The sequence below is a fragment of the Adiantum capillus-veneris genome, chromosome 9 (assembly GCF_014529385.1).
Source record: "Adiantum capillus-veneris isolate H3 chromosome 9, ASM1452938v2, whole genome shotgun sequence".
In the NCBI taxonomy this organism is placed as follows: domain Eukaryota; kingdom Viridiplantae; phylum Streptophyta; class Polypodiopsida; order Polypodiales; family Pteridaceae; genus Adiantum; species Adiantum capillus-veneris.
Window position 1 is genome coordinate 55,451,217 of NC_140939.1, and position 23,063 is coordinate 55,474,279.

The window sequence follows — 23,063 nt, forward strand, 5'->3', positions numbered from 1 at the left end:
TAGTGCTTTTTGGACTACTGTGTTTGAAAATCTTGGCACTACACTTGACTTCACTTCTGTATTTCATCCTGAATCCAATGGTCAAACTGAAGTCACAAATCGCACAATCATTGATTTGCTAAAGGCTTATGTTTCTTCTCAACCTAAGAAATGGGATGATTACATACATATTTTGCAATTTGCATACAACAACACCACTCACACTGCCACGGGTAAGTCTCCATTTGAAATTGTCTATGGTCACTCACTTCCTACTCCTGCTTCACGTCTTTCTAATGTTGTGCCTGCCGCTGATGATTTCACTACTGACTTTCATGATCTTTATGCAAGTGTGCATTCTGCCATTAAACACTCACAAGAACTTTACACCAAGCATGCTAACAAGCATCGCAAGGCACACCAATTCAAAGAAGGTGATCATGTTTTACTTCGCATCGAAAAACGAAGTATCAAAAGTGTTGATACTAATGTCTTTGTTAACCTTGCTCCTCGTTTTTATGGACCTTTCAAAATTTCAGCTGTCATTAATGATGTTTCTTTTCGTTTAGAATTACCTGCACATTGGCACATTCACAATGCATTTCACATTAGTCTTTTACGACCATTCAGAGGACCCCTACCTACACACCACATTCACGAAGACCCACCTTCACTTGTAGACCAAGAAGAGCAACTCATCCCTGACAAAATAGTTGACCATGAGACCACCACTACATGCACTGGAATGGTTTATAACCGTTACCTTTTGACTTTCAAGGGCCACCCTAGAGAGGATGCCAAATGGATGCCTGAAAAGTTTTTTCGCAACTTTCCCAACCTTCTCCACACTTTCCATCACTCACGGTCCAGTTGATTTCTCTATTGAGCAACTGAGGACAGTTGCTATCCCTGGTGGGAGGGATGTTACGAGACTGGGCACCCTCCTGTTGTAGCGGTTAATTGCAATTGGGATAGCTGGGCGTAATGGTTAATTATGTGCTGTCTATTTATTTTACTGATTGAGTTGATGATGATTTTGTAGAGTGGAATGCGGGGAGTTGATGAAGAGGCGACGACAATTATTCTTGGCCATTTTATAGTTGCACATTATCTTAGAATCTCATTTCAATAAGCCACTATGGCTCTGTAAATATTTGTAGTGGGAACTACCCTTATGGGTCATGCAAGAACTAATGAGCTTCACTCATTTACAAAAGTGAAGTGGTTGTAAAAGAGGGGCCTCAATTTTTGGCACCTCAAACTCAAAAATAATATATTAAATACCAACTCCACAAGAGAGGTGCTGTGGAGTTTGGGGCTAGATTTAGGCCTTTCTCTTGCAGATTCTCTTCTCTACTCTCTTAAGCTATGGTTATTTTGCTGTGTACTCTCTAATCTAGTCTCCATCTCTTACACTCTCTTACAAGCTTGTCTAAGTCAATTCTATGTTTACTGTGTGTGTGTGTGTGTGTGTGTGTGTGATAGTCTAGGTGAGTGTGCGTGTTTGGAAATTGGAAGAAGAGGTGGACAGTTTGATGGTGATGGCTTGGAAGCTTATGTTGAATATTCTAAGCGGTCGATCTCCCCCTCTTCTCCCAACACTGATAACAAAAGTTACTATGTTAGTCATAGTAACTGACAAACGGTTTAAAAGCATAGAAAGAGGTTTTTGTGGGATTTACCTAAAGCTAATAATAGAAGTTACAATGCTTTACAGATGGAAGTGCAAAAGAGATGTACCGCATTTACTTGATTAGTCTAAATATAAAAAGAATAACACAAATGCTATGTAAAATCTTGATGGAAAATCAACTCTGGAACTATTGGTGGTACTAAGTCACTTGATCAGAAGGGATGGTGGCTTTCTGATCAAAATGATACATATGTAAATAACTTTTAAGGAAATTATTAAAAATTAGGTTATATTTCATCAGTTTTTACAAATGGAAATACATTTATACTTTGGACATTTGTTTAAGGTTAAAAATTTGTAAGCTGGAGATGGATAACAACTGATATAGTCTGTTGACACTTGTAAAATGCATTTAAGACTAACGATCTGTTGTTTTGATTGAATGGATGCAGGTGACGACTCTATTCTTTCTTGTAATTTTTTAGCTTGAAGCAAATGTCTATCCATGATACTACTTGGGAAGTACTTCTTTAATGGGTTACTATCATGGTATACTAGAATGAGACCTCATTCTTATATACCATGTACAAAGATAATTCTAAGACTGAGTTGTTTTTGTACTAATCTTTGCTCTTTCTCTAAAGCCAATTGTCTTTTGAATATTAAAGTTACAACTACACACACACACACACACACACACACACACAGAGAGAGAGAGAGAGAGAGAGAGAGAGAGAGAGAGAGAGAGAGAGAGAGAGGCATGGACAAGCCTTAGAATAAGTGGGAGCCCCCATAAACACACATCAAACTCCAAAGACTCTCTACCATGTGGAGAACACCCGACGATTCAATCCAATGGTCAAGGAATTTCCCACTTCTCCCTATGGACTTATGCAGGCCCAAAAAGACTAAGTTATTAATGCTTGAACCTCATCTTGTGCGCTAAATCCCCTCTTCTCTCTATGGCCTTATGTAGGCCAAAAAAGACTAATTTGCTGAAGTTTGAATCTTATCTCGTGCGAAACCACTCTTACAAATCAAGGGCAGGAGGAGAAGTTACGTTGTAAAGGAAAGGAGTGTGGGAGCGTCCTCCACCTAAATCTTCTCTTGCATCTCCACGTGACGTGAAAATTTTCTTTTTCATTTTCATTTTCTATGAATTTCCCGGCGCCCAGAATATTCGGCGCTCGGGATCCGAGCAGCCCTGTGCAAGTTGCCAACCTTACTGTTCATCAGTCCTTATCCCTCTCTCAGGCTTGTTTATCATATCCTCCCTGAATGTTGAAGACTGCTACTTTCTCAACCTTGCACCTGCCTGTGTGTGTAAGTCTACAGCTTCGATGGCAACCTTGCCATAGCCTGCTTAACACTAATTCAAGCAGTCAAATTGATTTCTCCTTGTCTGCCCCAGTTTTCCCTTTGTAAGCGTAAGTCTGCAGCTTCCATGGCGATTTTGCCATAGCCTGCTTAACCCTAACGCATACGGTTACGTCCACTCGGCCGTAATATTGCGGATCTTCGTCTTTGTCAATGAGATTTGCAGGTCTACGATCTTAACATTTTACTGTATCTGCACTACACAGCATTTTAGCAATGCCTTGTGCTTCTTCGTGCCCTACCATAACGAAGACCTACAGAAACTTGCTTGTTGTACCCCCATTTGAGTGCGCATGGCTGGTGGATGATAATCTAAGATTTCCTGAGCCAGGGCGGGGCTGCGTTGCCTTTGAAGCTTGTGCAGACAATGACGTGACTGTAGTCTTGAAAGAGAAGGCAGGATCAAAGCACTACAGAACAGATATGGACCCTAACTATGCGATCGTACTTGGCAGCCATCGAAATCGCAGACTTAGGATTGCAGTAGATGGTTCTACTCTTTTTGAAGCAGCTGGGGTAGTGGTATCCCCTTCCCATTTTGAACGCTTCTGGATTAGCATATGTGACGGTCACATCACTGTTGGCAAAGGAGATCCTGGAAGAGGTGTATTATTTGAATGGGCTCACTCTGATACGACACGCAAAGTTCAGTATGTTGGCCTAAGCAGCTGGGACAAGCATGTTGGGTACAGGAACATTAGGGTTTTACCATATTCCAAAAGCCTTCCTCTTTCCTCAAGGCTTGCTGAGTTTGCTCTTGCATCAGGGGGTGTAGCACAATTTTTGGAAAGTTCAGAATTTGCAGATTTGTATTTCTGTGTTGGATTGGAGATGCGCCTTGTTCCTGCACATCGGCTGGTTCTTGCATGTTGCTGCTCGAAGAGTCTACCTTCTAAAGAGGATGTGATCAGTCTTCCTTCGGTGGAATATTGTGTCTTGCATGCTTTTCTCCAATATGCTTATACTGGCAGAGCACAGGTTTTTACTTTTTTGCTCTTAAATAAAATTGTAGAGGTCAGGGTCTTTGATTAACTTGTCTGAATGTCTGCATTTTGCAGCTTGCACGCAACAATCTGGCTGCATTACGTCAGATTTGTGAGCAGTTTGGTTTAGATTCTTTGTCCAGTCAATGTGAGACACCAGAACAGATCGATGACAGTATTGCATCTAAAAGCTGCTTAAATTTGGAGTACAATCATGGAGTTGAGGGCTCACTTGAAGCTAGCTCAGCATTTTCTGATGGCTCTCCCATAGATTCTTCCAAGTTACAAGCATTTTTTGGCACTTCAGAACTCACTGATCTTGAAATTATGCTTGATGGGTGTCATAGTGTGATAAGAGTACACAAGATTGTGCTTAGTGCTTGGAGTCATCCCCTCTTGAAGGTACTTTGGTTTGTTCTCACTTGTTGAAATTTCATTTTGATGGACAAGAAAGTTAGTGTTTATTGTGATTTGTGCCTTAGATGGAAGCAGCATAATATGTTTGTTTTCAGCTGTGAGCTAGTGTAAATTAAGAGGGCTCCCTCAAAGGGCTGCTAGATGTGCCTTTGAAGGGCCCTTAAGAAAGTTGAATGCTGCCCTAGAGTGTCCCTGCATCTTTGCCAGCTTTCATTGCACAATTCCCCTGCATCTTTGTTGGGGGATGCTTCAACCACCCCTTATAGTCAAGATTTGCCTTTACACTGGTTGTTAGTGTTTTGCGAGAGCTAAAATGCGTGGGCCACTGTTATTGGCTCGTGACTTTCTTGTGACTTGCTGCGAGCATGGTTAGGGGGGTGGGTGATTCATTTTGGGATGCTCCTCTGATTGAGAGTGGCAATCCAACAAATGAAACCAATGCAAAGAACAGAAGGAATCAAGAGGCAAAGAGCATAGGGCATAACAGCAAACAACAAACTGAGGAAATCAAACGAAGAAAACAAAGCATGCATAACCAACTCTACACATCCAACTCACACATACCCACACACGCATAGCAGAGCAAAAATTTACAAGCTGAAAGAAAACAAAACAAAAAGCAAACAAAGAAAGCCAGAGCTGCCTAGCAGCTTTCGCCATAGTTCCGACGGGGCGAAGAACTTCCACTCCTTCATGGATAACAACCACTGCGACTCAGTGTAGGGCCCTGTGCTTGCAGGGTTCAGTGCAGGTCAGGTTGAAGCAGGATCGGGGAGCCCCTCCAAGTGGTTCCTCTACATTGCACGGGGGAGGCTAACGATGCAGCCTTATGTTCAAGATGTTTGAGCAACAAACAAGAGTGTGTTGTGGGGTAAAGGTTTTCTACCAAGACAGAAGACATCTAGTGAAACTTTAAGTGGCCACTGTAGTCGGAGTACAGTGGTTATTTGAGGTGGGGATTTTTTCGTCCTCCCTCTCTCCTTTTCCTAGGAAAATGGAGCTATAAAAGAGACCTTTGGAGATGCTGTCACAAACTGGTGATGTGGCGTCCCACAACACACAGAACATACTTCCTCTTGCTGGCTGCGGACTGAACTGGCTGACTGATGACGTGGCAAATTCCGTACGCCTGCTGACGTGGCAGCCCGCGAATCGCGTCGCAGATTAGAGGTGACGTGGCAGTGCTGGCAGCTTTTGGGCGATGCTTTATTCCACGCAAAGCTGGCAGATTTTGGCATTGCTTTTTGGTGATTTCCTACGCAAAGGATGGGAGAGAGAGAAAGCCTTTTGCTTTATTTTATTGAGAGAGAGAGAGAGAGAGAGAGAGAGAGAGAGAGAGAGAGAGAACCTCTTGCCTTATTTTTCTATTGGCTCAAGAGAGAGCTTGTGGAAAGTAGGAAGCTTTTGGGCTTTTGATTTTAGCTTTTGGGGCTCTGCTTTTAGCAACCCTTGTACTCTTAAATAAGCGGGCTGGCCTCTCACAACTCAGAGCATCTGGACGCAGAGTCTGAGTGTGAGTGCCTGCCCGCACTCTTGTACTTTGAACTCAGATTAATACAAAAAGAAATATCGAAAGTGGCGCCAGTCTTTGGGGCCAATATCTCTAGGCACGTGTAACAGACTTGGACACTCCAAGTCAAGAATCAATCGCGACAACACCAAATAACCACTTCAAACAATTCACAGATCACAATAGATTTGCACTGGCCCGGCGGAGTTCCGTGCCTAGAGATATTGGCCCCAAAGACTGGCACCCCTTTCGGTATTTCTTTTTGTATTAATCAGTTCAAAGTACAAGAGAGTGGTTCGGGTTTCACTCTTAGGCTTTGCGTCCATATGCTTTGAGAAGTGAGGCCCTCACCACTAATTTAAAGGTTACAAGGGATGCCCAAAAGCAGAGCCCCAAAAGCTTGAAAGCAAAAGCAGATTCTTTCTCTCTCTCTCTCTCTCTCTCTCTCTCTCAATGAGAGCCAGTAAAGCAAGTCCTCTCTCTCTCTCTCTCTCTCTCTCTCTCTCTCTCTCTCTCTCTCTCAAAGTGTAGCCTTAAGAAAAAGCCCCAAAAGCTGAATTGCGTCCCCTATGCTTTTTTCAGCTTTCTGTATTTTGCGCCGCAAATCTCGGAACTCCGTACCTGTTGCCACGTGGCATTCCCCGCCTGATTTAGGGTTTCCAGTCAGCAGTTAGGGTTAGGGTTTCCAAAAATTAGGGTTTCTGAAAATTAGGATTTTTGGTAGAAATTAGGGTTTGCTGGAAGGCTGTCTTGTAGACGTCTCCCGTCGCGATTCGGATCTGATGATATCCACTCTTCAGATCAATCCTGCTAAAGCACGAGAATCCCTGTAACCTGTTGAGTATATCATGTAACCTGTTGAGTATATCATCGATCCTAGGAATCAAAAATCTGTTCTTGATGGTGATTTTGTTGAGAGCTCTATAATTGATGCACATTCTCCAAGATCCGTCTTTCTTCAAATCTAACAACAGTGGAGAGCAATACGGTGAAGTACTATGCTGGAAAAGACCCTTTTCCAAGAGGTCTTTCACTGGGTTCATAATCTTTTCATTCTGTACTCGGCTCACACGGTAAGGTGGCCGGTTCGGTGACGTGCTTCTTGGTATTAGGTCAATGGTCTGATCTTCAGGCCCTCTAAAAAGCAATCGGTATGAGTGGGAAAAATCTTTGCGTTCTGTTGTTCAGGTAAAAACATATTCAACCTTTATCCATCGTTCAGTTCTCTCCCAAAAGAATGAGTAAAGAAACTGAAGTTCATCAAGTACAATTCTTTGAGCCCTTCATTTATCAAAGTCGCTTTCTCGGCCCGGTAGTCAACCACGGCGTAGTTCTTGTGGTACCAAGGGATCCTGAGTAGAACGTCGCTCGTGTGCCCTGAACACCCCTGTCATTGCAAACGAAGTTTGCTAATGCTCGGTGTAATGGCAACATCTCATCCGGGTGACAGTTGAACTACCTCCGCCTGTGCGTCAGTCTGTCTGGCGTAATTCCAAATCGAGCCGCTAAATTCAAGTGAAAAGAAGTTGGCCTTGGCTCCTTCAAAAGAGCTTCCTGATCCTTCACTTTACCCCAAAAGCGGCAAAGTTTGTACTTCCATTCATTAGATTCGGTGCAGGTCCCACGCCATGTGGTACCAGTTCTGCTTTTCTATCTGCCTTTTCTGCCACGTTCCTCAGCTGCTCTCAAACTCTCAGGCCTGTCGTCGTCTTTATCGTTCTGTTCTTTCTGTGCCTTTTTAGGGCACTTCACGGAGATATGTCCATGTTCCTTGCATCCAAAGCACTTCCCCTCTCTAAGCTAGCTCTCTCCTCAGGAGTAAGCTTGGGTCGTTCATCCTTTTTCTCTGGGTTGCTCTTTTTCTTTCTACTTTCATTCCCAGAAGTCTATTCGGCTCGTTGTGTCATGGCCTCATCTGTGGGGTAGGTCAGACTGCCAGAGTGAATGGCAAAGCCCCGCTTTGCATGACTCATCAACTCCTGAGTAGAAGCTGACTTCTGTTCCAAGCAGTGATCTCGGATCTCTGTAGGTAGACCCAAGGTAAACCGCTCACTCTGTTCTCTGAACGAGATCTTCTTGAATGAAGAGGCGGGTAGAAAAGAGCTCCAGAATCTTTCACAGTAAGCATTGATTGTATCTTTCTTGGTCATCCGAAGATGGTTCCAAGCAGCTCGTATATCTGGTTCATATTCTTGTGTCAACCAAGAAGAAATAAAAAGCTTCTTAAATTTCAGCCATTTAACTGGCACAGTCTTGTTTAAAAGAAGCGTGGACCACCAAGTACGAGCATTCCCCTTAAAGTAAGAGGCAGCTCTCCGAATCTTGGAGTGCTCTGAATAGCGTCCCTCCGCGAAAGCGATGTCAAATTGCTGTATAAAAGACAAAGCCTTCGAAGCATCTGAGTATCCTGAAAAAGTATCAAACTTGATCGAGTGACCACCTTCCTTAAATTCTCGGACTTTCTTACTTTTATCTTCGAGAAAGTCATACTGGTTGGCTTTGTAAAAATTCTTCTTGTTCGCATAAAAGTTTCCGTCATCGGAATCTGAGCTGTCTGTAGACGAGTCCTCAGTAGAATTGTCAGTCTCTGGGCGAGATTTAGCCTTCTTTGCCTTTTCCTTGCCCTTTCCGAAGCTTTGTTTCTTGCTTCGCTTTTTACCTTTTCTGTCTTCTTCGCTCGAATCTGAAGAGCTAGAAGAACTGTCAGAAGAAGAAGAAGAAGAACTGGGTACTCCCTCAAATCGAACACGCTTCTTCTGTTTCTTTGCCTTGTCGAATGTCGACTGACGACCCAAATATCCCGGGAAGTCAGTGCCTTTCTTCTGCTTTTTTGCTGTGCTTTTCGGCTTTCTTTTGCGCGTCAAAAAGCTGAGCAATCCGTGCATCAACCACCTCTTGTAATTCCTTCTCTTAATACTGTTTGTGATCAGAAGGTTTCTTGGGAGCGGGTTTCAGGGGTGGTGTAGTGGTTTTCTGCCACTGTGTATGCACTTCCTGAAAAGAAGTCTCGCTCATATAGTTTGCCAATTTCGGATCCTTCGCAAAACTGAGCATCATCTTTGTTATCGCCGATCAATTGACGACCCTTCATCTCTCTTTGCTCCGCCTGAGTAGGCCGAGGCGGGCCATACTCTGTCGGAATCTTCGTTGTGATCCCTGTCCGCATCTCTAGATGCAAAGGGAGTTGACTGATCCTTGCGTGAAGCCATAGATGCCGTGGAAAAAAAATTGGGGATCGGATTTCCCGTAGAAGAGAAATCGGCCGTCCTCTGATACCATTGTAACAGACTTGGACACTCCAAGTCAAGAATCAATCGCAACTGCACCAAATAACCACTTCAAACAATTCACAGATCACAATAGATTTGGACTGGCCCGGCGGAGTTCCGTGCTTAGAGATATTGGCCCCAAAGACTTGCGCCCCTTTCGGTATTTCTTTTTGTATTAATCAGTTCAAAGTACAAGAGAGTGGTTTGGGTTTCACTTTCAGACTTTGCGTCCAAACGCTCTGAGAAGTGAGGCCCTCACCACTAATTTAAAGGTTACAAGGGATGCCCAAAAGCAGAGCCCCAAAAGCTTGAAAGCAAAAGCAGATTCTCTCTCTCTCTCTCTCTCTCTCTCTCTCTCTCTCTCTCAATGAGAGCCAGTAAAGCAAGTCCTCTCTTTTTCTCTCAAAGCGTAGCCTTAAGAAAAAGCCCCAAAAGCTGAATTGTGTCGCCTATGCTTTTTTTTTCAGCTTTCCGTATTTTGCGCCGCAAATCCCAGAAATCCGTACTTGCTGCCACGTGGCATTCCCCGCTTGATTTAGGGTTTCCAGTCAGCAGTTAGGGTTACGGTTTCCAGAAATTAGGGTTTCTGAAAATTAGGGTTTCTGGCATAAATTAGGGGTTGCAGGAATTTTAGGGTTTCTGGCAGAATTTAGGGTTTTTGCTGTCGGTAGCCACGTCATCACTTTGTGACAGCACGGAACTCCGCCGGGCCGGTGTCGAATAAATTGTGAACTGTGAACTGTTTTGAAGTGGTTATTTGGTGCTGTCGCTTCTTGACTTGGAGTGTCCAAGTCTGTTACAGTGGTATTAGAGCACGACACGATTTCTCTTCTACGGGAAATCCGATCCCTCATTTTTTTTTCCGCAGTACCTATGGCTTCAGGCAAAGATCAGTCGACTCCCTCTGCATCCGGAGATGCGGGAAGGGATCACAACGAATATTTCGGCAAGGAGTATGGCCCGCCTCGGCCTACTCAAGTGGAGCGTCGAGAGATGGAGCGTCAACGACTGACCGGCGACGCAACAAAGATGATGCTTAATTTTGCCAAGGACCCGAAAATGGCAAAATATATGAGCAAGACCTCTTTGGAGGTGCACGTGCAGTGGCCGGAACACCCCCCCCCCCCCCCAAAAAAAAAAAAAAAAAACCCCGCTCTCAGGAAACCTCCTGCTCCCAAGAAGTATACAGAGAAGGAATTAGAAGAGGTGGTTGATGCTCAAATTTGCACAGCTTTTTGACGCGCAAAACGAAACTGAAAGGCACTGCAAAAAGGAGAAGAAAGGCACTGACTTCCCAGGCTATTTTGGTCGTCAATCTACTTTTGAAAAAGCAAGAAAGCAGAAGAAGCGTGTTCAATTTGAAGGAGTACCCAGTTCTTCTTCTTCTGATAGTTCTTCTAGCTCATCTGACTCGAGCGAAGAAGACCGAAAAGGTGAAAAGTGAAGCAAGAAGCAACACTTAGGAAAGGGCAAGAAAAAGACAAAGAAGTCTAAATCTCGCCTCGTGAGTGACAGTTCTACAGCGGACTCGTCTACATACAGTTCAGACTCTGACGACATCAACTATTATGCAAAGAAGAATTTTTATAAAGCCAACCAGTATGACTTTCTTGAAGACAAAAGCAAGAAAGTCCAAGAGTTTAAGGAAGGTGGACAGTCAAATAAATTTGACACATTTTCGGGATATAGAGATGCTTCGAAGGCTTTGTCTTTTGTACAATAGTTTGACATCGCTTTCGCGGGAGGACGTTACTCAGAGCACTCTAAGATTCGGAGAGCTGCCTCTTACTTTAAGGGGAATGCTCGAAGTTGGTGGTCCACGCTTCTATTAAGCAAGACTACGCCAGTTAAATGGCTGAAATTCAAGAGGCTTTTTATTTCTTCTTGGCTGGCTTGAGAGTATGAATGTGATATATAATCTGCTTGGAACCATCTTTGGATGACCAAGAAAGATACAGTGGACGCTTATTGCGAGAGATTCTGGAGCTCTTTTCTACCTGCCTCTTCATTTAAGAAGATCTCGTTCAAGTAACAGATTGAGCGGTTTACCTTGGGTCTACCTACAGAGTTCTGAGATCACTGCTTGGAACAAAAGTCAGCTTCTATTCATGAGTTGATGAGTCATGCGAAACGGGGTTTTGCCATTCACTCTGGCAGTCTGACCTACCCCACTGATGAGATCATGACACAAAGAGCCAAACAGACTTTGACAAATGAAAGTAGAAAGAGGAAGAGCAACCCAGTAAAGAAAGATGCACGACCCAAGCTTACTCCTCAGGAGAGAGCTCGCTTCATCAGGGAAGGGAAGTGCTTTGGATGTGGGGAAACTGGACATATCTCTGCGAAGTGCCCTAAAAAGACACAGAAAGAACATAACGACAAGGACGACGAAAGGCCTGAGAGTTCGAGAGCAGCTGAGGAGCGTGGAAGAAAAGGCAAGATGAAAACAGGACTAGTTCCAGACTGCGTGGTTACCGATCCCAGCACGGTGGACGAGAGTACAGAACTTTGCCAAGCTTGGGGCAAAGTGAAAGATCAAGAAGCCTTGATCTTCTTTGATGGAAGAGCCAAGGCAAACTTCATTTCACTGGAATTGGCGGCGCGGCTCGAGATCACTCTCGATCGGATGGGACCACTTGCGGAGGCAGTTCTAGCGGCACCCGGCAGGGACGTAGCCATTACACCTATCATTGGCAAACTTCGGTTGCATTGTCAGGGGTATTTGGGGCATGAGGACTTTTACATAATGCCTTTGGAAGGTTGTGATGTTCTCTTGGGAATTTCCTGATACCACAAGAACAACGCCATGGTCGATTATTGGGTGAGGAAAGCGACTTTGACAACAGAGAAGGGCAGAACCATTGTACTCGATATAAAAGTGAAGGGCGAGTCTGTCCCTATTGTATTGGCTTCGGCCATTTCTAAATTAATGAAATCCAATCTGTTTGTTTACTCGATCAGAGACACAAATGAAAAGAAACGTCTCATGGTGAAGAGGCGTGACTTTAGACGTAAAGACACATCCTTTCGGCGTAGAGCTGCAACCATTGGGCGACGAGTCGCACCTGTAGAGCGAAGGGGTGTGACCAATCGTCGAAGGAGTGTGGCTTCTAGCGAAGAGACGTCTTTTGGGCGAAGGGGTGTGACCATCCAAGCGTAGGGGTCCTCCTTTGCATGGCACTTTGCGTATCTGCAACTAGCAGTGTATGTAATACTGCAACATAGTCACAATCGTGACATTCTCTCCCTCTTTAAATGAAACCCAGGGTAGTTGAAGAAAACTCCGGGAGAAGCAAATCTATTTTTGTAGTGCTTCTGCATTCAAAGCTTTTTCTGTTAAGTCCCATTTCATGGCACTGTTATTGACCATAACTATTTTTCCAAACTGAAAACTGATCATATCTGCAACTTGATAAGTGCATTTGTAACTTCGAGCTTTGACCAATAAAGGATTGAATCTTTATCTGCTTCAACTGAAACTATTGGTAAACTGACTTGAGTTTTCTGTTGAGTGATGACCATTGGTTGGAAATTTGTAAGGTATTCCATTGGTTTGTCTGGAACACCAAAATCCTCCTGAAGGGATGTGGTAGACTGAGATAGAGTAGTGTTTGAAGGTACATCCATGTGTAAAGGTTTATCTGTGGAACAAGTTGTGTCCAAGTATTCAATTGCAGCGATTGAAGTCGTGATGTAAGAATCTGCATCTGATTTATCCTTTGCACCGTTGAAGGCAAGGACTGGAGCCTTCAAGTTTGAAGGATTATCATTCACCACTGCATTTGGTATCTGTTCAGAGACAAAGACTTTATTTTGCAAGGGCGGTGATAAGGCGACTTTTTTTGCCTGGATCACGGCCATAGAAGGGTTTATGTGCTTGTCCGTTGTCACACAAGAACCGGAATGAGAAGGAGGAGGTCGAGGGAGTTGTTGCCTCTTAGACCTCTGAAGGATCCTCTTGCACAAGGAAAGGATCAACAAATCTTCAATTGTACCACCATCAGACAAGGAAGACTTAAATGTAGGGCATGGCTCGTGAGGGGGAACTTGTCCAGCGTTGCGGCATTCACGACCGAAGATGGCGGATAAGCAGAGCATTAGTCGTCCGAGAAGCAGTAGGACGACTCCAAGTAGTGTTTTGCGTCTGCATCTGCTTGAAAGTGTAGATGCTCCTGGAAAGTGTTGCCATTTGCGCTTTGAGAACTGCTATTGGGTTCTCGAGTGGAATAGAGTCGTTGCCATCTTGTAAGTCGGCCATGCTGACTGCTCAGAGAGAGTGATTGTTTCTTTGAATAAGCTTAAGAACTGATACTTCGGGAGCAGAAACTGCGTCTGGAACGGGTTTCGGCTTTGGAGTCGGGGAATCGGGATAATTATTGCTTCTTGGCAAGAGGATTTTCTTGCAAAATCTCCGTCTTGAACCTCGTCTACGTACGAGAGATATGGAATAGGTACCCCGAACTCATCAACTGCCACGGGTGTGGTTCCGATAGCGCACAGCGGGCAACCACAGGGCCAGCGCCAGAAGGGCAGCGTGGAAATGATTGTTGCCAGCTCTCATTATTTTTTTTATTGCGTAAAAGGGAAGGGGCGCTTTCACATGAGAGGCTGTGTCACAAAGTGATGACGTGGCGGACAACAGAAACCCTAATTTCTGCCAAAAACCCTAAAATTCCTGCAAACCCTAATTTTTGCCAGAAACCCTAATTTCCGAAAATCGCGGAGGCGGATTATTATTAAAAAAAAAAAAAAGGAAAATGATGAGCGACGCAAATTTCGCTTTTTCTCTAGTTAAATGAGAAAGAGAGAGAGAATGCTTTTGCTTTCATGTTTTGACTCTCTGTGAGAGAGAGAGAGCAATTGCTTTTGATTTGAAGCTTTTGGGGCTCTGCTTTTGGGCATCCCTTGTAACCTTTAAATTAGTGGTGAGGGCCTCACTTCTCAGGGCATCTGGACGCAGAGTCTGAGAGTGAAACCCTAACCGCTCTCTTTTGTACTTTGATGATTGATTAATATAAAAAGAAATACCGAAAGGGGCGCCAGTCTTTGGGGCCAATATCTCTAGGCACGGAACTCCGTCGGGCCAGTGCAAATCTATTGTGATCTGTGAATTGTTTTGAAGTGGTTATTTGGTGCTGTCGCGGTTGATTCTTGACTTGGAGTGTCCAAGTCTGTTACAGTGGTATCAGAGCACAGCCGATTTCTCTTCTACGGGAAATCCGATCCCGGAATTTTTTTTTCCGCGGCACCTATGGCTTCAAGCAATGATCAGTCGACTCCCTCTGCATTTGGAGATGCGGGCATGGATCACAAGGAAGATTCCGGTAGAGAGTACGGCCCGCCTTGGCCTACTTAGGCGGAGCGGCGAGAGATGGAGTGTCGCCAGTTGATCGGCGATGCAACAAAGATGATGCTCAATTTTGCCAAGGACCCGGAGATGGCAAAATATATGAACCAGACCTCTTTGGAAGAAGTAAAGATGGAGTGGCAGAGAACCACAACACCACTCCCGAAACCCACTCTCAAGAAACTTTTTGCCTCCAAGAAATATACGGAGAAGGAACTGGAGAACGTGGTTGATGCACGGATTGCTCAGCTTTTCGACGTGCAAAAGAAAGACAAAAAGCAGAAGAAAGGTACTGACTTCTCGGGATATTTGGGTCGTCGGTCGACATTTGACAAGGCAAAGAAATTGAAGAAGCGCGTCAAGTTTGAAGACCTACCCAGTTCTTCTTCTTCTTCTTCTGACAGTTCTTCTAGCTCCTCGGATTCGAGCGAAGAAGACAGAAAAGGTAAAAAGCGAAGCAAGAAGCAACGCTTTGGAAAGGGCAAGAGAAAGGCAAAGAAGGCTAAATCTCGCCCGGAGACTGACAGTTCTACTGAGGACTCGTCTAGAGACAGCTCAGATTCCGATGACGGAAAGTTTTATACGAACAAGAAGAATTTTTACAAAGCCAACGAGTATGACTTTCTCGAAGATAAAAGCAAGAAAGTCCGAGAGTTTAAGGAAGGTGGCCACTCGATCAAGTTTGATACTTTCAGGATACTCAGATGCTTCGAAGGCTTTGTCTTTTATGCAACAGTTTGACATCGCTTTCGCGGGAGGACGCTATTCAGAGCACTCCAAGATTCGGAGAGCTGCCTCTTACTTTAAGGGGAATGCTCGTACTTGGTGGTCCACGCTTCTATTAAGCAAGACTGTGCCAGTTACATGGCTGAAATTTAAGAAGCTTTTTATTTCTTCTTGGTTGACGCAAGAATATGAACGAGATGTACGAGCTGCTTGGAACCATCTTCGGATGACCAAGAAAGATACAATCAATGCTTATTGTGAAAGATTCTGGAACTCTTCTCTACCAGCCTCTTCATTCAAGAAGATCTCGTTCAGAGAACAGATTGAGCGGTTTACCTTGGGTCTACCTACAGAGATCCGAGATCACTGCTTGGAACAAAAGTCAGCTTCTATTCAGGAGTTGATGAGTCATGCGAAGCGGGGCTTTGCCATTCACTCCGGCAATCTGACCTACCCCACAGATGAGGCCATGACACTACGAGCCGAACAGACTTCTGGGAATGAAAGTAGAATGAAAAAGAGCAACCCAGAGAAAAAAAAGGATGCACGACCCAAGCTTACTCCTGAGGAGAGAGCTTGCTTCATCAGAGAGGGGAAGTGCTTTGGATGCGGGGAACATGGACATATCTCTGCGAAGTGCCCTGATAAGGCACAGAAAGAACAGAATGATAAAGACGACGACAAGTCTGACAGTGCGAGAGCAGCCGAGGAATGTGGCAGAAAAGGCAGATAGAAAAGCAGAACTGGTACCACATGGCGTGGGACCTGCACCGAATCTAATGAATGAAAGTACAAACTTTGTCGCTTTAGGGGCAAAGTGAAGGATCGGGAAGCTCTTTTGAAGGAGCCAAGGCCAACTTCTTTTCACTTGGAATTGGCGGCTCGATTTGGAACTATGCCCGACAGATTGACGCCACAGGCGGAGGTAGTTCGACTGGCACCTGGATGGGATGTTGCCATTATACCGAGCATTGGCAAACTTCGTTTGCAATGACAGGGGTGTTCAAGGCACGCGAGTGACGTTCTACTCGCGATCCCTTGGTACCACAAGAACTACGCCGTGGTTGACTACCGGGCCGAGAAAGTGACTTTGATAAATGAAGGGCTTAGAGATTGTACTTGATGAACTTCAGTTTTCTTACTCATTCTTTTGGGAGAACTGAACGATGGATAAAAGTTGAATATGTTTTGACCTGAAGAAAAGAACGCCAAGATTTTTTTCTCCACGCTCATGCCGATTGCTTTTGAGAGGGCCTGAAGATCATACCATTGATTTGATATCTGGAAGCACGCCACCGAATCGGCCACCTTATCGTGTGAGCCGAGTACAGAATGAAAAGATTATGAACCCAGTGAAAGACCTCTTGGAAAAGGGTCTTGTCCAGCCTAGTACTTCACCGTATTGCTCTCCAGTGTTGTTGGTTTTTGAAGAAAGACGGATCTTGGAGAATGTGCATCGATTATAGCACTCTCAACGAAATCACCATCAAGAACAGATTTCCGATTCCTAGGATCGATGATATACTCGACAAGTTACAGGGATCCTCGTGCTTTAGCAGGATTGACTTGAAGAGTGGATATCATCAAATCAGGATAGCGCCAGGAGATGTCTACAAGATAGCTTTTCGGACGACTTTTGGGTTATTTGAGTTTTTGGTGATGCCTTTTGGCTTAACCAATGCTCATGCGACATTTAACCGGATGATGGACAGGATTTTTCGAGAGTAGAGGCTATTTGTTGGCACTTTCTTTGACGACATCTTTGTTTTCTCGAAGAATGAGGCAGAACACAGAGATCATTTGCTTCAAGTCTTTTAGGCATTACGAGATCACACGCTAGTGATTAATGCAAAGAAAAGTGAATTTTTCCTACCAGAGATACACTTTTTGGGACACATTGTGTAAGCAGCAGGAGTGCAAATGGACTCGGTCAAGATAGAGACTATCCGTGATTGGCCCGATTTGAGGAATGTCCATGAAGTTAGAAGCTTCTTGGGACTGTGTTCGTACTATAGGCGGTTCATACGAAAGTTTGCAGAGGTTGCTTCCCCTTTGCATACCTTGACACAGAAAGGAGTACCTTTTTCGTGGGGACCCACAGAGGTGACTGCCTTTCAGACATTGAAAGAGAAATTCACTACAGGACCAGATTTGACTTTGCCGGACTTGCAGAAGTCATTTGAAGTATTTTGTGATGCTTGTGGTCGTAGTCTGGGTACGGTCTTGATGCAAGAAGGCCATGTCATAGCTTACGAGAGCCGTTTGTTCTCTAGGCCGGAGATGACAACACAGATCTATGAGAAAGAGCTTTTGGCGGTTATCCATGCTCTTACTCAGTGGCGGCATTACCTACTCGGAGCGGATTTTACTGTCTTTACGGACCATCAGAGTTTGCGCTACTTCTTGTCACAGAAGCAGCTTTCGGAAAAGCAGATGCGGTGGGTGAACATCTTGTCACAGTTCCACTTCGAGATTGTCCATGTGCAGGGACAGAAGAATGTGGTGGCAGATGCTTTGTCTCGGAAACCGTTGGTTCTGGCTATTTCCGCGATACATCATAGGAGCTTTGAGGATATGGTCGATCAGTGTGCCACAGATACAAATTTTGCAGATATTTTCACACGGACACGGGATGGGGAGACAGTAGCTGGATACTCCCTTCGGGAAGGCTACTTGATGAAAAAGACTATGTTGTGCGTTACACAGCCGTTGAGGGAAAAGGTTATGACTGATTGCCACTGTCCACCTTTTACGGGTCACCGCGGCATTGCTACCACCATGAAAGGGGTAGAGAGATACTTCTTTTGGCCGTGACTCAAGAAGGATGTGGAAGAGTTTGTGCGCAGTTGCTTGGTATGCCAGAAGGTCATGTTTGACAGGCATATAGCACAGGGATTGTTACAGCCTTTACCCATACCCAACCCGCCCCTGGGAAAATATTGAAATGGATTTCATTTTTTTGATCTCCCGAGAATACAGAATGATCACGATGATTTTCCGATTACATGGCACGTCTGAGACGATTCTCTCCGACAGAGACCCGAGATTTATGAGTTGGTTTTGGAAGGCAATTTGGGAGAACATTGGCATGCAGTTGCAGTTCTCGTCATCGTTCCACTTGCAGACTGACGGGCAATTTGAGATTGCCAATTCAGTGATTTTAGATTTATTGAAGTCTTGTATCTCGGATCAGAAGACTCAATGGGAAAAGAACTTACCTTTGGTGGAATTTGCCTATAGTCACACGATACACTCTTCGACGGGGAAGACGCCATGTGAGATTGTTGAAAGTGCTGCGAAGGTTCCATCCTTCCTGAGCGCGAAAGATTAGATATTTGAAGCGGATGAATATTCGCGAGACTTGGATACGGCTTTTGCCAAGGTTGGCGAGACTTTGCAGGAGTCTCAAGAACGACAGAAAAAGGCAGCGGATCGCCATCGTCGCGACTGGAAACTGACGGAGGATGATTGGGTGCTCTTACTTTTGAGAAGGCACGCCTAAGAAAGAAAAAGGGAAAGGAGAGGCTTTTTCCAAAGCTTAGTATGTTATACTACGGACCTTTCCAGCTTACTGACAAGATAAATGATGTCTCCTTCCGATTGAAACTGCCAGATACTTGGAGGATTCACAATGCATTGCATGTGAGTCTCTTGAAACCTGTTAAGGGTGATATGCCTGATGGTGGGGAGCCTGATGAGCAACCCAAAGTGGAAGAAAACGAGGAGATCCTTGTTCCTGAACAGATTTTGGCACATAATGATACGAAGAAAGGTAAAGTCCGAAGGCGGTTCTTGGTTAAGTTCAAGAACTTTCCTGCATTTGATGCGAAGTGGATGGAGGAGGAGGACCTAGCAGATACTCCTCGGATTGTGAAACTTTACCTCGATGTTTTGGTTTAGCATAGTCTACTCCAAACGGAACCCAGAATTCAGCTTGGCCGGAGATCTGGTGCAATGGGATGCACAAGAGAGGAGTCACTCCGCTCCCTTGTCAACAGATGCCTCGATTTTGATACTATAGTCACTGATGTCTCTTTGAGCTTCAGGGATACTGAGAGCTGACAGTATCTGTTGGATGACTTTATGAAATGGAATTCCTGATTATGATACTGATTTGTTCTCGACTTCTTGTGAGTGGAGGAACTGATAGCCGAAATGACTGCAGCACTTTGGTCCGATTGATCTCGAATAGACATGTTGCAATAGGGGTTAGTCAATCGGACATCATTGAGGTCCCGATTGGACCTAGATGTGATTGCTAGCTACATTGCCGATAAATCATAGTCTAAGATCCGAATGAATGTTGAATGTCATGTGATGTCCTGTGATGTCTTGTGATGTCGTGTGATGTGACTGTCGATTTTGTACATGTGCTAAATGTGTGTTCCTAGTACGTAGGTACTAACAGTCAGTGTTTGCTAAGACGGTTTATGGCTTTTGTCGGTTTTGCAGGCGTAATCGCGGTCGATTACAATGCTTTCAAGAGGGGGGTATGTCACAAAGTGATGACGTGGCGGACAGCAGAAACCCCAAAATTCCTGCAAACCCTAATTTTTACCAGAAACCTAATTTCCGAAAATCGTGGAGGCGGATTATTATTAAAAAAAAAATAAATTTGGAAAATGATGAGCGACGCAAATTTCGCTTTTTCTCTACTTAAATGAGAAAGAGAGAGAGAATGCTTTTGCTTTCATGTTTTGACTCTATGTGAGAGAGAGAGCAATTGCTTTTGATTTGAAGCTTTTGAGGCTCTGCTTTTGGGCATCCCTTGTAACCTTTAAATTAGTGGTGAGGGCCTCACTTCTCAAGGCATCTGGACGCAGAGTCTGAGAGTGAAACCCTAACCGCTCTCTTTTGTACTTTGATGATTGATTAATATAAAAAGAAATACCAAAAGGGACGCCAGTCTTTGGGGCCAATATCTCTAGGCACGGAACTCCGTCGGGCCAGTGCAAATCTATTGTGATCTGTGAATTGTTTTGAAGTGGTTATTTGGTGCTGTCGCGGTTGATTCTTGACTTGGAGTGTCCAAGTCTATTACAGGCTGGCCAATATAACCATTAAATTAAAGGCAAAATTTATGCGCTGCTGGTGCTTGTTGTTTTTTAAAATACATTGCGCTGCTGGGCTGCTTGTGTTGTTTACGTTTAGAGAAAACCCAGGAAGGGTGGCTAGCGATCAGCAAGCGAATGCAGGTAAGCTGCCCATGCTCATGCGGGCTGAATTTTGCGCTACTTGAGGCAAGTCACGCTGACTAGATGGAGCATCCACACTAGCTGTAATTCTTACGCTGCTGCTGTTTTTGTTTTCTTAATATCGCTGGCCCTTTTAGTAATGGGAGTGGCCGGCCAGGTTGGGCACCCTTAATGAGTTTAATAAATAACTTGCGTTGGCCTATTAGCTGGTTTAATAAAACTCCATGCACTGCTGTATAAGTGGCTTGCGTAGACTTTTACGAAGAGCTCCCAGCATTGGGCTGCATCGATTGATGAAGAGGCGCAAGGCTGAAGGGCACACTAGGGAAGGGGCATACGCCAGGGCCGGAAATCTCAAGGGGGTGCGACCCTTCATCTGCAAGAGGTTCAACTCTTCTGAGAGGTGCATGCGAGGATTGGCACCTATTCATGAAGAGGTGTTGTTCTCCTGTGAAGTGTCCAAAGATTCGAAAAGGTGCCAACCGATGAAGAGGTGCTACTCTTGTACGCGAAGAGACACCACTCGATGAAGAGGCATATGTCGAGAATTTCAGCAGGTATGCCGCATACACACATCTCTTTCTCTTTAGCTATTTATGTTTTTAGAAAAGAGGGTTTCGGATTACCTCATACTTGTCTGTGTGTATTCCATCTTTCTGCTGCTTCCATGCAACTGCGGGAGAGGTGTAGCGGCAAGGGTGAGAGGCTCACAACCTTCGGGTCCCGACAAAAATTTTGCTCTGATACCATTGTAAGGATTCTAGTTGCTAATCCTTCATTAATTACTTAAACTCATGATTAAGACTTAAGAAACTTGAACTGTACTCATAAACAAGACTCAGAAGGCTTTGTGTAGATTGATTGATTGAATGCCTGAAAACTGAGTACAATAGGCTCCTTATAAAGGAGAGGAAGAGACACAAATCATGAAAAGACACGTCTCATGGTGAAGAGGTGCGACTTTAGACGTAAAGACACATCCTTTCAGCGAAGAGCTGCAACCATTGGGCAAAGAGTGACACCCGTAGAGCGAAAGGGTGTGACCAGTCGTCGAAGGAGTGTGGCTTTTGGCGAAGAGACGTCTTTTGGGCGAAGGGGGGTGACCATCCAAGGGTAGGGGTCCTCCTTGGCATGGCACTTCGCGTATCTGCAACTAGGAGTGTATGTAATACTGCAACATAGTCACAATCGTGACACAAAAGAGGATGAGCTGTTTGAGTTGTCAGAAGAAGATGAGGATGAACTGGACAATCCTTCGAAGCGCACACGCTTTCTTGAGTTGCTTCTTCTTTGTCCCCAATAGTTGGTTGACTCGTCTTTCGACCACATCCTCAAGTTCATCTTTAGTAAACATCCATGGGACAGGAGGTTGCTTGAGGGCTGACTTTATCGGGGAATCGATGGCTTTCTGCCAATGGGAATGCATCTCATCGATCGGGTGCCAGGTAAAAACTTTAGCATATTGGGGATCCTTTGCAAACTGAAGCATTTGCTTTGCACAATCGTCAACCTGTTGTTGACGCTGCATCTCCATCAATTGATATCCCGTAGGCCGAGATGGCCCATACTCTGGATCTGCTGACTCATTTAAATTTCCCGTGCTCCCTTCCGTTTCAGAAGTATCAGTATCAGGAGGGTTCGTTTGATTCTTGCAGGATTCGTCGTTTGAATCCATGTGTGTCACGATAAGAGGATCGGATTTTTTGGTAGAAGAGAAATCGGCCGTGCTTTGATACCACTGTAACAAACTTGGGCACCCCAAGTTGGAAATCTGATACGACACACGAGAGAACACAACTTTAAAACACAGTTAAATTTTACTCGACACGGCCCGATGTAGTTCCGTGCCCAGAGGTATTGGCCCCAAAAGCTGGTGCCCCTTTCGATATTTATTTTTATATTAATGCTTGAGCAAAGTACAACACCTGAGGGTCCTCTGCTCTCAGACTCTACGTTCAGATGCCTGAAGAGTGAGGCCCCTTGGGTCTATTGATTCTTACAAGGGATACCCCAAAAGCAGAGCCCCAAAAGCAGTAAACTCAAAAGCAAAATGGCCCAAAAGCATCTGGTCCTAAAATCTATCATAAAAAGCAGTCAACGCAAACCACGGAATTCTGTACAGCAGCCATGTGGCACTTGTCAACGCATTATGCGAAAATTCGTACTGTTGCCACTTGGCACTTGTTAGCGTGATTTCCGGGTTCTGTTGTACAATCTGTTGCCAGATCATCCTCTGTCCGTACAACATACTGCCACATCATCATCTGTGCGTATAGCCCGCTGCCACGTCATCATTTTGTGACCGTTGTAATAAGTGGCCAGCTGCCCACTTATTAAGTGGGCAGCCACTTATTAAGTGGGCAGCCACTTATTAAAAAAAAAGTAGATCTTAATGAAGGCGCCCCCAAACTGGCTAAAAACAGCTCAAGGGCAGCAATCACTCTCTCCTCTCTCTAGAATCGCCGTCATCTATATTTCTCGCCTCCAACTGTTCCAACGCCACCTATAGATGCTATTACGGGGGAAGTTTCACCGGCTATTCTTGCCTCATTCGGGAGCGCATAAAAGCACCCTAGCGCCCCACTTATGCCAACGTTGGAAGGAGGAGATTCTGCCGTGTCAGAGCA

General features: G+C 44.7%; 1 protein-coding gene across 2 annotated transcripts in view; it reads left to right on the forward strand.

Moving 5' to 3' along the window:
* Positions 1-2,771: 2,771 nt before the first annotated feature.
* Positions 2,772-23,063, forward strand: part of LOC147450505 (BTB/POZ domain-containing protein At2g30600-like) — a 40,550-nt gene continuing 20,258 nt past the window's right edge. Inside the window, exons 1-2 of one of the 2 annotated variants that reach the window (XM_086519723.1) lie at positions 2,772-3,967; positions 4,048-4,374. In XM_086519723.1, the coding sequence (XP_086375849.1) occupies positions 3,206-3,967; positions 4,048-4,374 (1,089 nt within the window). In that variant the 5' untranslated portion in view covers positions 2,772-3,205. The remainder of the gene's footprint in view (positions 3,968-4,047; positions 4,375-23,063) is intronic. The other variant, XM_086519721.1, reaches the window with a different exon arrangement.